Source organism: Lontra canadensis, unplaced genomic scaffold, assembly GCF_010015895.1.
Source record: "Lontra canadensis isolate GAN:19392208 unplaced genomic scaffold, GSC_riverotter_1.0 scaffold19, whole genome shotgun sequence".
Lineage (NCBI taxonomy): Eukaryota > Metazoa > Chordata > Mammalia > Carnivora > Mustelidae > Lontra > Lontra canadensis.
In genome coordinates this window covers 9,713,093-9,730,260 of record NW_022631013.1, presented here as the reverse complement: position 1 = coordinate 9,730,260, position 17,168 = coordinate 9,713,093, and the positions used below count along the sequence as shown (strand labels likewise).

Below are 17,168 nucleotides of genomic sequence, written 5' to 3'. Positions count from 1 at the left end.
AAACTAAGATCCTTGGCCAAATCCAGCTTGCTGCCTGTTTTTATACAACCCATGAGCTAAGAATGGTTTTTACATTTTTTAATAGCTGGAAAAAGTATTATTTTGTGACACATAAAAATTGTATGAGGTTCTAATTTCAGTATCTGTAAAAATAAGGTGTTGCTGGGACAGTCATGCTCATTTGCTTATGTATTGTCTATGGCCACTTTCACAGCATGATGGCAGAGTTGGATAGCTGCAACAGAAACTCTAAGACTTACAAAGCCTAAAATATTTGCCGTCTGGACCTGTACAGGAAACATTTGCTGATTCCTACTCTGGATCAAAAATCCAGTCATGCCATTCTCTGCTTAGGACCCTCCAGTGGCTCCTTGTGGTTTTCCACAGCTGACCCCTTCCTTCCTATCTGTCCAACCTCATCACATGTCCTTCCAGTTGTCTGTCCACTATGGACAACTAACCCTTCCTCAACTCCACCACAAACCAGATCCCTGGGCTTGTCTAATGCTATTTACCCTTTCTTCGCCTGCTTCTCTTCTCCTAATAGCAGTCTACCATCATTAAGACTCAGCCCAAATGTTTCCTCCCGTTTCCCTTCTCCCAACCATGAGAGCGATCCCATATCCTACCATGCCACAGGAAATTCCTCTCATCGCTCTACTCAGCTTTTAATAACAGACTATGGACTTATTTGTGCCAGACCAACTAATTCTATTATAATTCTTTGTTCAGTTATGTGTCCTCTGCTGGCTCACTATGAAAGAACAGGCCACAGCCCTAGCATAGGGCTGTATGGGGTAGGCACATACACATTCACTGGAAGGGGCCCGTTTAGCATTCTGTACCTTAACTTGGCTAATAGTATGAAGGAAGAAGATGCTTATGTATTTTCCAGATATTAAGTATCTTTTTTCTTTTTAAAGAGAGGGAGAGGGAGGGAGACAGGAAGAGGTGGGTGGAGGAGGGGCAGAAGGAGAGGAAGAGACAGAATCTTAAGGCAACCTCCATGCCCAGTATAGAGCTCATTCTCACAACCCTGAGATCATGACCTGAACTGAAATCAAAGAGTCAGAAGCTTAATAGACTGAGCTAACCAGATGCCCCTCATTTTTTTTTTAAATAAATTCTACACCCAACATGGGGCTTGAACTCATGACCCCAAGATTAAGAGTCAGATGCTCTGCCAGCTGAGCCAGTTAGGTGCCCCCAAAGTATCATTTATATAAACTTTCAGCATTCATGACAGATCAGGAATCTACATGTATCACAACTCATTTAATCCTTACGAGGCAGGTGATACCTCCATTCCACCAAGTGGCAAGCTATGTATGTGGCAGAGCTGGCAACTAGAATCAGTCTCCTGCCTCCTGAATTCTGAGATGTTCTCCAAGAGCAGTTCATCCACTGAACCACTGCTTCAAAGATGTAACAGATGCTCATGGGCTTCCTGCTGTCTTCAGGGCCACTGACCCTGTGCTAAATGAGTCCAGAGAGAAGTGGTTTTTAGTTTTCCATCTCTTCCCTCCAGTTGCTTCTTCTTGCTCCCGTACCTGCTGCCTCTCAAGGTAGACTATCTGGGTCAGGATCAAAGAGTGACCCTGCTCTTCCTATGAAAACCAAGTGCCAGTTTCGTAATGTCACTTCTGAAATCTGTTGCTCTGGGGCTCAGGCTTGCTCTGGACAAAGAAGTTGTTGGAAGTCTGGCCTCCAAGCCGAAGGGGTGCCAAGGCAGAGATGACCAAACTAATGTAACTGTCAATGCACCTGCCTTAACAAAGACTCAAGAATATCTCCAGAGGACTGCTGGGAAAAGTCCTGGACTGTCCACACACTTCTGTGATTATTTAAACCGAAGTTCAGAGCTCGGAGACAAGGAGAGCCAGTACAGCTGCTCCTGGCCTGGGAGAAAGCAACACAGGAAAGGTCAATCCACCTGAAACCCTTTCTCAACCAAAAAGGAGTTAGGGCTAACTGGTCAGTACACAGAGGCCACAGTGTGAACCAGGCAGAAGGAGCGTGCTCTCTGTCCTCTACCATCATGGCATATCTAGCTAAACTGTCACAGGATAGGCCCAGTGATGTAGTATGAGCCACGCTCCTGAGCTCCAGAAAATAGGAATTCTATAAAGCACCCTGACTCCTTTCCTAGGTCTAGAATTGATGGCATTAAGAACCCCTAAGATAAATTCAGCCAGACAGACCTATGAGAGTTTTTGGTTAAAGACTCAGATATGATAGCGGGGTTTAACACAACACGTGTGATTCTGGATGCATCTGGTATTTTGGACCAAGAAGTTCACTTGTGCTCTTCCGAAGATTGTGATCAGTTTGGATTAATCCAAAAAGTGAGGCGCAGCTGATGTTGCATTTTTAAGAAGAGTATGGAGAATTGGGACAACTGAGTCTATGACTAAATACCACTTTTAGGCTAAAATTCTGGTTTGTTCAAATCAAACCCAATGTTCCCCCCAGCCCTCTGAGCAATCACGGTGATGGTGGAGGCTCTGCAAATACAAAACTGAATCACCAGTGACCATCTAGTCAGAGATCTGGCCGTACTGAAACACTTTATACACACAGAATAGAGGACAAGGAGATTTCTGACACACTCATGCTTTGGACGTATCAGTACAAGACAGTATATGAGACTGTGTGTGAGTCCACCAGGCAGTTAACTGGGAACAAGCATGATTTATCTGCTGGCAAACGAGTCTCCATCACACCTAATCATTCTTTTATCTAAGTGCATCTTGATCTTCTCAGTCCTGGACATCAAAGTAGTCAATTACTGGTTCCTTGGCTATTTTCTGTAAATTACTGCTTGCAGGATTTCTGAAAAGCAAACAAAGAATAATCAATCTTTTCTTGTTTGGGGGAAATAGACTGAAGCCTACAGAAAGTTAAGGAACAGCTGATTTACCATTTGCAAAGCTTTGATAAGACAGTGGGGCCCACCTGAGCAGGGAACTGTTTAAAATTTGGAGATGGGCACACAGGGGTTCACTCTATTAACACTATTTCTCTACTCTGAGAAGTTTTCCACAATAAAGTTTTATACTAAAATAAAGCAAACAAAGGGGGGGAAAAAGCATGGCATGAACAGGCCAAAGATCCCACATGGTTATGATGAGGTGGTACTGGACACAGCTGTGGAACATCATGTGGAATACCCTCATGTTTCCCAAACCACTGCCCATGTGGATATGGAGCTAAGCTGACTAGAATCCATGCCGTCTGCTCTCCAGGGGTGAAGCAGGGCTGGTTCTGGGGAACTACGTTAATCCAGACAATCCCTGCCAAGGTTATACCCAGTGGGCAACACCTAGCTGTCCTGTCCAGTCCTCGTGAACACAGACTGCCAAGGCCACCATGGTGACCCTGTAAAACTGCCCTTTCCTCCCTCCCAGAGGTTTTGTATAAGAGGTTCTGGTAGGACTGCGTGCGGAAGGCCAGAACAGCATTAGGGGACCCTGGTTTCAGAGCAACTTTGGGCAATGCTGCCTCAGTCACAATAAGGGAAAAAGGGATGGTGCTCCATCCTTGCTCCTGAAACCTGCTGCTTGCCAATGTGGTTTTCTTTTCTCTTTAAATTATGAATACATGTTTTTGTTGTAAAAATTATTCAAACCATATAGACGACAGATCAAAACACAAAAGTATCCACTTTCACTGCAACCCTGACCCACTATCTGACTTTCACCTCCAGAATAACTTTGTGAAACATGTCATGTTCCTAAATCCTCTGGTGTGACAGACTGAATCCACTTCCCAGTGTCACCACCTACACCACAGAAGTTATGTCCAGTGATTTTTCCCCAGAGGGGAAGTGGGCACTATGAACATCGAACTTGGGAGCTCTCTGGCATGAACAAATGTCTGACATTCCAGTCAAACCGGACTTATTTGAACCAAGCACCCCAAGGTCAGGCCTGAGAGGCAGCCAATGGCTAGTGGAGTCCCAGACAGTTCAGCCCCTGCTGTCTCCTCTGAATACAGGGCCTTTGGAAAGCAGCTGAAGGATTCTTACTTGTCGGTCTGATGTCTGTGGTGAGGAATTGGTGGTGGAGGCCGTGACTGCATTTCCCTTTCAAGGACACCTGTCAGCGTGGTAGGAGGACAAATGGACTTCCCTCTGATAAAAGTCAGAACACAAAGTATTGAAAAGTGAGAATTGTTTGTGGAGATAGGCAGACCGCTGGAAATCCAGTCATGACTTTCAAATGTGCTGCTGCTGAGTGCTCTGATGTGACCCATCTCCTCTCAGGCATGGTCACCTTCATTTAACCCTCATCCTTCCACCCGCCTCTTCCTGGGCCTGTTATCTGCTCCCTCTGGTCCCGCGCTTAAGTTTTCTTCATTGGTAAGGACCTACTCTGTCAAGTTCTGACAGTGATCCTAGATCCTCTTTATCACTTCCCAGCTCACACTACAGCCTTAGTTTCCTCTAATGGCAAACACTGTTTATGGGGGATGCCCTGAATCAGAGTCCAGCATTTTTTGTTTTCATCATGCCAGAAGGACAAGGGAAAAAGGGATAGATAGATGTGATGGCCAGGCATTCAACCCAGGCCCTTAGAGTCTGTTCCCTGTGCCTGGCGAAATGCTACCTCCAGTGTTGCTCATAAATTGGGCAGACAAGAGGCTTGAATGTCTTTAGGCATGTCTGTCCTGTGGACTGAAACATGAGCTTTGCTCTCTGTTTCAGACCTTTATCTTTTTTTTAATTTTTTTTTTTTTTAGAGATTTTATTTATTTGACAGAGAACATGCACAAGCAGGCAGAGTAGTAGGCAGAGGGAGAGGGAGAAGCAGGCTCCCTGCTGAGCAAGGAGCCCAACTCCGGGCTCAATCCTAGGACCCTGGGATAATGACCTGAGCCGAAGGCAGCTGCTTAACTGACTGAGCCACCCAGGTGCTCCCTGGCTCAGACCTTTAGATCAGACCTTTTGATCATGTCAGAAAGGCTAGCCCAGAAGCAGATTTTCTACCTATTCTTCTAGGAGAGGAAGTAAGGCAAGCAAATGTTGATAGACCTTGCTTCCGAGGTCCAGTTTGCTGCAATGAGCAGTTCCTCCTGTGATAGAAAGATCAACCCACCTGACTGCAGTGACCACAACATTGCGCTTTGGTTCACTGTCATAGCTCACGCTCTCCAGGCCATACACTTGGGCCAGGTCATGGATGATCCGGCGATGGTCTCTGTTCATGGGAGGGAAGCAGTGGCTCTTCTTACTATTCTTTCCCTGTATTGAGGGAAAAGATGATGGATTGATAAAATCATCCTGAAAACAGAATATACTTACAAAGGTCCTTCCCACCACACCAAAACAGCTGGGCTGACAAAGAGGTGGCTGAGTTTTAGAGCATAGAGTATTCTGCTGGCTGCTAAGCAAGCCAAGGAGTTTGGAAGGATGAGGTCTGATGCACTTCCTTTATCTATTCTGTGAGTCACAACACTAGCAGCTGGCCAGGATTAGGGATCAGGGGAAGTGAAAAGAACCTAAGAGGACAGTATAATGGTTCCTCCTAATGCGCTGGTAACTGGGGAGTAAGTGATATACCGAAGAAATGACTAAATAAATTGAAGACATAAAACCAGACAGTCTCATTTCTTATAAAAATACGTTCTACGCTAAAAATTTTTAATGTGCAGATACACTGGAAAGCAGGGAAATACATTAGTGTATGTTTGCTAGTTAGGAGAGGAACAATGATTCCATTTTCTCCTTCACGTCAGTATCCCAGGAAATGGGAACAGAAGGAAGGGAGAGAGGAAGGGCAGGGGCTAAGGGAGATGGCGGGAAGGAACTCCACCTTCATTAGATATGGAGCTAATACAGGCATCTCATCCTCACTCATAGTCGCCATAGAATAAAGAGAGCGCCACCCTGGGGTTGGCTGCTTCTGACTAAATTCGAGACTTTCCTCCTTAGAGCTACCTCCAGGACAAGGGCTTCACTATCTTGAGGGAGTCTATCTCACTACTCTTCAGCTCTAGTCATTCAACTTTTGATCTTTACCCAAGGGCTTTTAGCCTGCCTTGGAGGTAATAAAGAACAAGTGTGCCCTCTCATACAATAGCCCCTCAGAGATCAAGTCTTCCTAAGTACCCCACAGTCATTCAGCTATCACTACTAAATGCCTCCTGTTGTCCAGAGCTTCTTCACCCAATCTTAGCCACTGAACTAAAATTTTTTTATTTATGCTGAATTTGATCGAGAATATCTTTGCTGAACCAGGACAAGGCTTCCATGGATGTTATAATGGCTGGGCTTTTGGGGAAGATAGGGATCGTCAAGAAGTTGTGACTTTTTCCTGTAACTACTCTACACTGATGGTGTTTCTGGGACTTGATTTTTTATCAAGCTGGCCTTAGAGACATGTCCAGTTGGATGTTTTGACTTCAACCTTATTCACGGCCTCCACAAGGGCTTCCATTTCTTTTTCAATGTCACTGACAAACTTTAAATCCTTCCTGAAATGAGAAATCATCACAGTTAATTTCATTTGTTTCTGCTCTTTGAGAATCCCTTCCACCCACGTTCTCTGCCCATAATCTGCAATGTGGGCAGAAAAATGGCAAAGGGCAAGAACTGTCAGATAACAGAAGGCTGACTGTGACTAACAAAGGAAGAGAAAAAGAGAAAACAAGTATGGGAGAGGAGAAGACAGAAGGAGAAAGAGCTGTCTGAAAGGCCAGGAGACAGGAGGAAAATAAGAGCAGTTACTGCCCAAGTGAGGGCCTATGTTGGCAGCCCATCACTCAGTTCAGGCTACTCCAACTGGGCCCTAGGCAGGCCCAAACTTCTACTACATGGTCCACACACCCACAGCCCCCACAACCCATGCACAATTCTTCAAGGGGACAATTGTGAGAAACCAAGAAAGGATTTTTATTAAACATCATAATCTCTTTTATATATAAACTTCAACTGGCTCAATCACAGAGGAGTACTTATTAGTTACTACAACTTAAAAGAGCAAACACTCTTGCAAACCACACTTAAGAAAGCTGGTAACAGGGGAGCTTAGGTGGCTCAGCTGTTAAGCGTTTGGCTTTGCCTCAGGTCATGATCCCAGAGTCTTAGGATCGAGCCCCACATCGGGCTCCCTCATCAGCAGGAAGCCTGTTTCTCCCTCTCCACTCCCCTCAATGTCTCTCTCCATCAAATACATAAATAAAATCTTAAAAAAGCAAGCAAGCAAGCAAGCTGGTACAAGTTACATACCTGGCATCCTCTTTCAAACTGTCACTGAATTTTGACCCTGAAGAACGTACATTGAAAGGATCAGAATCCTCACTAATATGAAACGCCTCTGCTAACCGCCTGAAAATAAGAGAGAAGTAAGTAAATAAAAGGAAAAGGGCAAGAAAACTTTTTAAAGTAACACAGAGAGCCCGCCATGTCTTAAATTCTTAATGTACTAATGACGCCATTTCAGCAAACCTAATTACTAAGGAAGGAATAGCAACAACTTGGGAGAAGATATGATTTTGTCTTCCTAGAATAAAATAAACAAGACAAATCTATGTGGGTCTGAGTGAACCAAATGGGCTGATACTGGCAACTTGGGTTATCTGGTGAAGAGAAGGGGGGCAGGAAATGAGAGCACTGGGAGTGTAGTGGGGCGTGGCAGTCTCAGAGGTTTCACCTAAACATCACATACATACATACATAAGGTAGACATGTACACATTAAAACTAGAATCATCTTACAGAAAATATGGAAAATAAAGAGAAGAATTCCATTAACAACCTACGCACAAAATTTTAGTATACTTCCTTTCATATTTTTTTCCCTTTAAGTCATTGCAATTAGTGTTTATAAAACTTGGCATCTGGGGCACTTGGTTGGCCCAGTCAGTGAAGCATGTGACTTGTGATATCTGGGTTATAAATTCAAGTCCCACAGTGGGTGTAGAGATTACTTAAAATAAAATCTCAGGGCACCTGGATGGCTCAGTCAGATGGGCATCTGCCTTCAGCTCAGGTTGTGGTCCTGGGATCGAGTCCCATGTCAGGCTCCCGGCTTGGTGGGGAGCCTGCTTCTCCCTCTGCCTCTGCCCTTGCTTGTGCTCTCTATCACTCTCAAATAAATAAATAAATCTTAAAAAAGAAATAAAATCTTAAAGGAACACAACTAAAAAATCCCAATTTGGCACCTTTTTTTCACCTATCATTATATGATTGGCATTTCTCATATTACATTTGTTTTTCACATTTACTGTTTTAATAGGTGCATAATCTTCTAATTATGTATTTACCAGAATTTACCTAAACATTCCCTAGTTTATTTATATTTATAGTTCCCTAGTTTCTGAATATTTTAAGTGACATGATATCACTGGGCAAAAAACTTTTAGGGTTATTTCTCTGGAAAATATTTCCAGGTGTGGGATTACTAGATAAAATGGTCAGACTCATGAGCAACACAGTCTGAGAGCTTTCCGCAGCTGCCCATTTGTGTTTTGACTGCCAGTGAACGAATCTCACGGCATCTCAGCAATACCCAGTTATGTCTTTCTTTTGTAAAGAGAGATAAAATTCAGGTTAGCACTTAGTACAATTTTTGTTTACACTGAAATAGGGGTCTCTTGCAAGTTTAATGCCCATACATATGAAATCTGATTTAAGCGTAATTCTAAAATTTTCAAGAGAAATTTTCGAGAGTTTTGATGTTTTGATTAGTCAGCCAAGAATTAAAATTTAAACACCAATAAAACCTATCTGTGGGCTGAATTTGGCCTGCCAGTTTTTCATTTCTGCAACAGAATATATGTTTGCAACTTGAGATGGTATTTTTTTAAGACTTAATTTTTTAATTTTTATTTTTTTGAAGATTTTATTTATTGATTTGACAGAGAGAGAGAGCACAAGTAGGGAGCACCAGGCAGAAGGGAGAGGGAGAAGCAAGCAGCCGATGCGGGGCTCAATCCCAGGACCCTGAGATCATGAACTGAGGTGAAGGCAGACGCTTCACTGACTGAGCCACCCAGGTGCCCCTAAGATTTTTAATTTTTTTTTTTAAAGATTTCATTTATTTATTTGACAGAGAGATCACAAGTAAGCAGAGCAGCAGGCAGAGAGAGAAGGGGAAGCAGGCACCCTGTTGAGCAGAGAGCCCGATGCGGGGCTTGATCCCAGGACCCTGAGACCATGACCTCAGCCAAAGGCAGAGCTTTAACCCACTGAATCACCCAGGCACCCCAAGATTTTTAATTTTTTTTAAGATTTTTTTTTTTAGATTTTTAAAAAAATATTTTATTTATTTATTTGATCAATCACAAGTAGGCAGAGAGGCAAGCAGACAGAGAGGGAGGAAGCAGGCTCCCTGCCGAGAAGACAGCCCGATGCAGGGCTCGATCCCAGGACCCTGAGAACATGTCCTGAGCCGAAGGCAGAGGCTTTAACCCACTGAGCCACCCAGGCGCCCCAGATTTTATTTATTTATTTGACAGAGACAGACAAAGAGAGAGAAGGAACAGAAGCAGAGGGAGCGGAAGAGGGAGAAGCAGGCTTCCTCCTGAGCAGGGAGCCCGGTGTGGGCCTTGATCCCAGGACCCTGGGATCATGACCTGAGCCGAAGGCAGCTGCTTAACAACTGAGCCACCCAGGTGCCCAAGATTTTTAATTTTTAAAAAATAATCTCTACACCCAACATGGGGCTCAAATTCGTAACACTGAGATCAAGAGTCGCATGCTCTACTGATGGAGCCAGTCAGGCACCCCATATATTTTTTTAAATTGGCATTTCTTTTTCTCCTAGGTCAGTGGGTATTAAGAAAGAATCTCTATATAGTGAGGACCATCATAGGTCATCACTCTAAAATGGAGGAGAAATTCAAAAACAGAGAGCCAGTTATTTTTCTTAAAAAGATTTTATTTATTTATTTGAGAGAGAGAGAGAGGCAGAGAGAAAGCACAAATTGGGGAGAGGGAGAGGCAGGCTCTCTGGATCCCAATGTGGGGCTTGATCCCAGGACCCTGGGATCATGACCTAAGCCTAAGGCAGATGCTTAACTGATTGAGCCACCCAGGCACCCTGAGAGAGACAGCTCTAATCAATAACTAAATTTACTGAGGATAACTAATAACTAATTTAATCCTCACAACAACTGTGGAAGGTACATATTGTCACTGTTTCCACAGATTTTTAAGAAAATTAAAGCTTCAAAAGAGAACATGACTTGCCGAAGGTTACATAGCTAAGTGATTTGTGAAGGCAGGATTCAAATTCAGGCAATCCGACTGTGGTCTACTATATAAACTGTCTCTCAACTACACAAAGGTGCATTTCTACGCTTTAGAGGCCTTCTGTGTATTCACTACAGCATTTCTGAATACTCATGACTCAGTTCCTATTTTGTAACTGAGAACACTTCGACTGATGGTTCCTAAAGGTCAAGAGTTTGAACAGCAGTTATTACAGAGTTCACCATAAGGGTCAAACCAAGGGAAATTTGGGCAGCACTATTATTTATTATATACTTCCTATGCATTTAGCCACTTAAAGAGATACTGTTAACAATAGTGGAAAGTCAAATTTCAAGATAAAACAGGACTGTACTTTGTCTGCACTTGTCTGTTTTTGTTTAACTAATATGAGAAATTTTCAAAGTGACAAAGTATTATTTTATAATAATAAAACCATCATAAATTCAAAACATTTTAAGTGAAAAGTGCATTTAATACATCTAACCTACCAAACATCATGGCTTGGCCTAGTCTACCTTAAAAGTCCTCAGAACATTTACCTTAGGTTACAGTTGGGCAAAATCATCTTACACAAAGCTCATTTATTTTTTAAGATTTTATTTATTTATTTGAGAGAGAGTGTGTGTGTGCTCATGCAAATGCGAGAGTGGGGACAGGGGGAGAGGGAGACAGTCTTAAGCCGACTCCCCACTCAGTGCAGAGCCTGACATGGGGCTCAACCTCACGACCCTGAGATCATGACTTGAGCTGAAACCAAGAGTCGGACGCTCAACTGACTGAGCCACATGAACACCCAGGCACCCCACAAAGCCTATTTTATAATTAAGTGCTGAACATCTCATGTAATTTACTGAACACTGTACGGAAAGTGAAAAACATGATAGCTATATGGGTACAGAATGGCTGTAAGTGTATGGGTTGTTTACCCTTGTGATTGCATGGGTGACTGGGAGCTGTAGTTTGCTGTCACTGCCCAGTATCATTAAGAGAGCACTATACTGCATATTGCTAGCCTGAGAAAAGATCAAAATTCAAAATTTGAGGCATGGTTTCTACTAAACGTATATTGCTTTTGCACCACTGTGAATCTGAAAAATCGTTAAGTCACTATAAGTTGGGGACTGTCTGTATACCAGTTCACCTAAATTCTCCAACTGTTAACATTTAGAGGGCTATACCTTTTAATCAATCTCTGTTAGAACCAGGAAGTCTGCTGGTCACTGAATAAATGCCCCTTAATCTAATAAAGAACATCCTCAAATGAGTAACAGAAAACATCATATTTAGTGGTGAAATATTCAAAGCTGTCTGATATCAGTAATGTCTATTACCACTACCTCCTACTCAACACTGTACTGGAGGCTCTAACCAGTGCAAAAAGGCAAGAAAAAGAAAAAGGTTAAGAACTGTAAAGAAATAAAACTACTATTATTGGAAGAGGGCATGAAATAGTAAGTGAATTTAGCAAGGTTGTGAATACAGGTCTATAAACACCAATTCTATTTCTATACAGCAGCGATAGGCAATTAGAAAATTAGGTTTTTTAAAGAAAATTAAATTTTAAAAGTGATACAGGAAGGGAGAGGAAAGGAGGTAGCTGAGCAAAAAGAAAAAAGAAGTGATATAAGAAAAATTACCATTTAAAAAAGTGTCAAAGAGTATCAAATAGCAAGGAACAAATCTACTGCAAGTTGTACAAAATCTGTATACAGAAAACTATAGAGTATTATTGAGAGAAATCAAAGAAGACAGGAATAATTGGAAGGATATACTTTGCTTATGGATTAAGAGACTTAACACTATAAAAATGCCAAATCTTCCCCAACTGATCTATAAATGAAATACCAATTCAATAAAAATCTTAGTAGTTTTTTTTGGCAGATATTGATAAGCTAACTCTAAAGTTTAAAAAGAAATGCAAATGTTCATGAATAGCCAAGTTAATCTAGAAGAAGAACCATGCTTGAAGAGACATACTATCAGATATTAAGACCTTTATTGTTATAAAGGTACAACTACTAGGAGAGTGTGATACTAGTGTGATGGAGGATAAGGAGTTCAGCAATAGTATGAATACGTGATTTAAGACAAATGGCACTGGGGCGCCTGGGTGGCTCAGTGGGTTAAAGCCTGTTTTCGGCTCAGGTCATGATCCCAGGGTCCTGAGATCGAGCCCCACATCGGGCTCTCTGTTCAGCGGGGAGCCTGCTTCCCCCTCTCTTTCTGTTTGCCTCTCTGCTTACTTGTGATCTCCATCTGTCAAATAAATAAACTATTTAAAAAAAAAAAAAGACAAATGGCATTGGAAAGACTGGGAAAAGGACATCCTGATGACAGTACTGGTCGCATGAATATGCATATGGAAGAAAACTGAATTGTGAACTCTCCTTAAACCATGTTCAAAAAAATCAGTCAACTGTAGCTCTAAATGTGACAGGTAAAATGATACAGCTTCGAGACAATAACAGAGTATCATCATGACCTCAGGATAGACAAATACTTCTTAAACAGGACATAAAAAACATCAGTCTCTAAGGAAAAGACTAATAAACTGGACTACATTAAAATTAGAAACTTCTGCTTATGAAAAGATACCATTAAGAGAGTGAAAACTGAAAGCATGAAGTACAGGAAAATATACTATATAAAACCAGCAAAGGATTCACATCCAAAATATATAAAGAACTCCTACTAATCAATAAAAAAAAGAGAACACAATTACAAAATAAGCAAAAGAGCTGAATAGGTACTTCATAAAAAGGGATATCCAAATTGCAATAAACATATAAAACAGTATTCAACCTTATTAGTCATCAGGGAAATAGAAACTAAAAGCTCAATGATATCTGGGTATACATTCACAAGAATAGATTAAAATTAAAAAAACTAACAATTCTAACAGCTAATAAAAGTCTAGAGCAATGGGAACTATTAACCTGGTGGTGGGAGTATAATGTGACACAATCATTTTGGATACTGTTGTGTAGAGCTGACTAAAGTTGAACGTATGAATACCCTGTTAAATCAGTAATTCTACTCCTAAGTTTATAACTAACAGAAATGAGTATGTATATACAGCAAAGGGAACACACGGATATTCTTAACAGAGCATTATTTGTAACAGCCCAATATTTTTAACAGCCCATTATTTGTTAACAGCCCAACCACACACGTACCTATTAATGGCAGAATGATAAATTATATTATCTTAATATAATAAAATATCATGGAGGAATTCAAATGAACAAAGTATTGCTACATGCAATGAGGAATATCACAAATGTCATAAAAGCCAGACAAAAATGCAAACTGTAAGATTTCATCATTTATATAAAGTTCAAAATAGACAAAACTAATCCAAAGTGTTAGAAGTCAGGATAGACATTTTAACTTGGTAAAGTATATGAAAGTATTCTGGTAATTTTCTATTTCTTGACCTGGGTGCTGATTACACCACTGTATTTACTTTGTGATGACTCACTGATCTGTACACTTCCAATCTTTCTATATGTATGTTATACTCTAACATAAAATGTCATTAAAAAAATTTTAAGCTTCTTATCTCCACTGGAATCAGGAAGTCTGCCAGTCAGTGAGTAAGTATGCTGTGGCATGTGATGTTTATACCATGCCCCAAACCAACAAGCCCATGTTTCAGAAATATGCTGAAATCACCTAAGTGCTTTATCCTTAGATACTTATATTTCAGTTCCTGATGATTGAATTTCTCTTGATCTCCAACAGCAGCAAAAGACTCAGAGCAGGTGCTGAGTGAATGCTTGAATGGATGCTCCTTCCTATTAATTTCACAGAGCTCAAGAACAAGTAGATAAAAAGCAGGAAATGACTTACTTTTTCCTTTCCAAGGCTAAACACTCCTCGTCACACTCCAGCCTTGAAAAACAAATGAAACAGATAAAGTCAGGGCACAGATTTTCACAACTCCTACCCAGCAGTAAGTTCTTTATCAACCTGGAAACAGAGCAGACTCTGGCCAAAAACATGGTTACATGAGGTCCCTCTCAAGAACAGGTTGGGGGGCCTCTGGGTTATGGGACTCGAATCTAGTAGGAGTCTTTAGAAGGGCCTTAAAGGGTCTCCAAAACACTCCTAATGACCCCCTGACAGTCCCCCCACCCTCCTCCCCCCTTTTTAAAGATTTTATGTATTTATTTGACAGACAGAGAGATCACAAGTAGGCAGAGAGGCAGGCCGGAGGTGGGGGTGGAGAAGCAGGCTCCCCGCTGAGGAGAAAGCCCGATGTGTGACTCGATCCCAGGACGCTGAGATCATGACCTGAGCCGAAGGCAGAGGCTCAACCCACTGAACCCAGGCGTCCCCTACCTCCCTCTCTTGACACAGCTGTTCTCTTGGGTTGGGCTGGACACATCTAGGTCTCTGCTCCCTCTGTTTGAAGAGAGGCCTAGAAAAGTCTCTTCTAGTCATAACTATATCCTGAGTAAATTTGTGGCATTGGAGTGAGTGTGGTCTTTTAACATCAAATGTCAGTTGAAACACCTGTGTTTGCAAGGCTTTGCTGTGGGAGACAGACAAATGAATGGTTCCTGCCCTCTGGAAATTAATTTTTTCTTTTTCTTTTTTTTAAAGATTTTGTTTATTTATTTGACAGAGATCACAAGTCGGCAGAGAAACAGGCAGAGAGAGAGGGGGAAGCAGGCTCCCCACTGAGCAGAGAGCCCAATGCGGGGCTCGATCCCAGGACCCTGAGATCCATGACCCAAGCCGAAGGCAGATGCTTAATCCACTGAGGCACCCAGGCGCCCCTGGAAATTAATTCTAACACAACACATACATTTTAAAAATTACCTGGCTTGGTGAATTTCCTTCTTAGTAATTAACTTGCTGATTTCCACTGAATCGCCAAGCTGCATGTCTGTTATTTTAGAGGCCATGGAAATAGCAGCTATTCTGAAGTATAAAAAAGAAAGGAAGAAAAGGCATTGCGGTTTCACAGGAATGTCCTAATACTAGATATATAGAAGACTTCAAATTGAATCTATGCTGGACAATTTGTGGGCCTCAGAAACCTATGTACTCGGAACTACCCACACGCTTCTGTCCTATCTCCTTAAATTCTAAGTAGCTCCATTAGAAGCAATGAGACAGTCTATTCAATCCCCCATGCATAGCCGGGCCAATGCCTGGCATTCAGTCAGTATTCAAACCCACTAATGTCAGAGCCACTCTGATGTCTTCTTCTTACTCCAAAAATCCCATCTCCATGACACATCTCTGCGTGTAATCAGAGACACACACAACCACCCATCCCTAACACCTTCATCTCCTTACTGAGATCCCTTTCTGGCCACCCAGTCCCAGGATTTAAGGAAGCTGCAAAGACAATTCAGAGAATAGTCAGAAACCCCCACTACAGAGGAGGAACACAGACTTCTCCTGGCTGTGCCACCCCAAGTGGCAGGATGTTAAAGCAATTCATGAAACTTCAGGACATCTTCCCTTCTGAACCCATGGCGTAATAAGACCAGAAGGGACAGAGACAAAGAAAGAGGAGGAAAAAGAGAAAGGATATTTTACAAACAAAAGTTAGGGAAGGAAAGGGATACAAAGCAGTACTTTTTTCTTTGAACCAGAAAAACTAGATTCAGGAAATTTTATTTCATTAATTAATTATTTTTAGAAAAATTTATTTTAAAAAACTTTTCAGGGGGCACCCGAGTGGCTCAGTCAGTTAAGCATCTGATTCTTGATTTCGGCTCAGGCTGTGATCTCAGGGTCATGGGATTGAGCCCTGTGTTAGGCTCTGCACTCAGTGGTGAGTCTGCTTAAGATTTTCTCTCCCTGGGGTGCCTGGGTAGCTCAGAGGGTTAAGCCTCTGCCTTCAGCTCAAGTCATGATCTCAGGGTCCTGGGATTAAGCCCTGCATCAAGCTCTCTGCTCGGCAGGAAGCCTGCTTCCCCCTCTCTGCCTGCCTGCTTGTGATCTCTCACTCTCTCTCTGTCAAATAAATAAATAAAATCTTAAAAAAAAAAAAAAAAAGATTATCTCCGTCCACCCCTCCCACCACCCCCAGCTTGTGCACAAACTTTCTTTTCTATTAAAAAATATTTATTTATTTATTTGAGAGAGAGAGCTAAGGAGCACATAAGTGGGAGGGAGAAGGAGAGAGAATCTGAAGCAGACTCCACGCTGAGTGCAGAGCCTGACTCAGGGCTCTATCCCATGACCACGAAATCATGATCTGAGCTGAAACCAAGAGTCGGATGCTTAACCGACTGAGCTTAACCAGGCGCCCCTGCACAAGCGTTCTAAAAAAAAGAAAAAACTTTCCAAACTTGACAAAAGTTCCAAGGACTCCATAATAAACACATGCATACACATGTGTACCTTCTGTAAACTGAGATCCACCACTGTTAGTTAACATTTAAGTAGCACTAACCTTTGATAAGTACTGGAAGCTTCGGAGCAAATCATCATCTCTTTTCTTCGTCCACATTCACACTGCAGCTCTATCTGCAATAAGGTTAACATGGAGGGACTTTTAGCATATGGAAACTATAGGAATAGGCAGGTTTCACTTTTATTTTTTTAGAAGATTTTATTTATTTATTTGAGAGACAGTGAGAGAGAGCGTGAGAGGGGAGAAGGTCATAGGGAGAAGCAGGCTCTCCATGGAGCTGGGAGCCTGATGTGGGACTTGATCCTAGGACTCTGGGATCATGACCTGAACTGAAGGCAGTTGCTTAACCAACTGAGCCACCCAAGCACCCAGCAGGTCTCACTTTTAAAGCCTCTCTCAAATCAAACCATGGCAGAGGATACAATGAGTGTCTACCCTTCAGGATGGAGGAAGCTAACCATGCATGCAAACAGATGTGGTAGTTGACACGCTAGGAGGGAATGGTTCACTCTATGGTGACTCTTTCTGGGAATTACTACTGGCCTTACTTAACCCTACCTGAAGGGGCAGACCT

The 17,168-nt window shown here is 42.1% G+C and overlaps 1 protein-coding gene across 6 annotated transcripts in view; it reads right to left on the bottom strand.

The window, feature by feature from the left end:
- Positions 1-1,107: 1,107 nt before the first annotated feature.
- NFX1 (nuclear transcription factor, X-box binding 1) overlaps positions 1,108-17,168 on the bottom strand; it is an 81,035-nt gene continuing 64,974 nt past the window's right edge. For 4 of the 6 annotated variants that reach the window (XM_032860376.1, XM_032860377.1, XM_032860378.1 and 1 more), the window contains 8 exons: positions 16,634-16,707; positions 15,043-15,144; positions 14,068-14,109; positions 7,229-7,327; positions 6,408-6,474; positions 5,097-5,242; positions 4,028-4,132; positions 1,108-2,832 (listed from right to left, as the gene is read on the bottom strand). In XM_032860376.1, the coding sequence (XP_032716267.1) occupies positions 2,760-2,832; positions 4,028-4,132; positions 5,097-5,242; positions 6,408-6,474; positions 7,229-7,327; positions 14,068-14,109; positions 15,043-15,144; positions 16,634-16,707 (708 nt within the window). In that variant the 3' untranslated portion in view covers positions 1,108-2,759. The remainder of the gene's footprint in view (positions 2,833-4,027; positions 4,133-5,096; positions 5,243-6,407; positions 6,475-7,228; positions 7,328-14,067; positions 14,110-15,042; positions 15,145-16,633; positions 16,708-17,168) is intronic. The other 2 variants (XM_032860373.1, XM_032860375.1) reach the window with 2 other exon arrangements.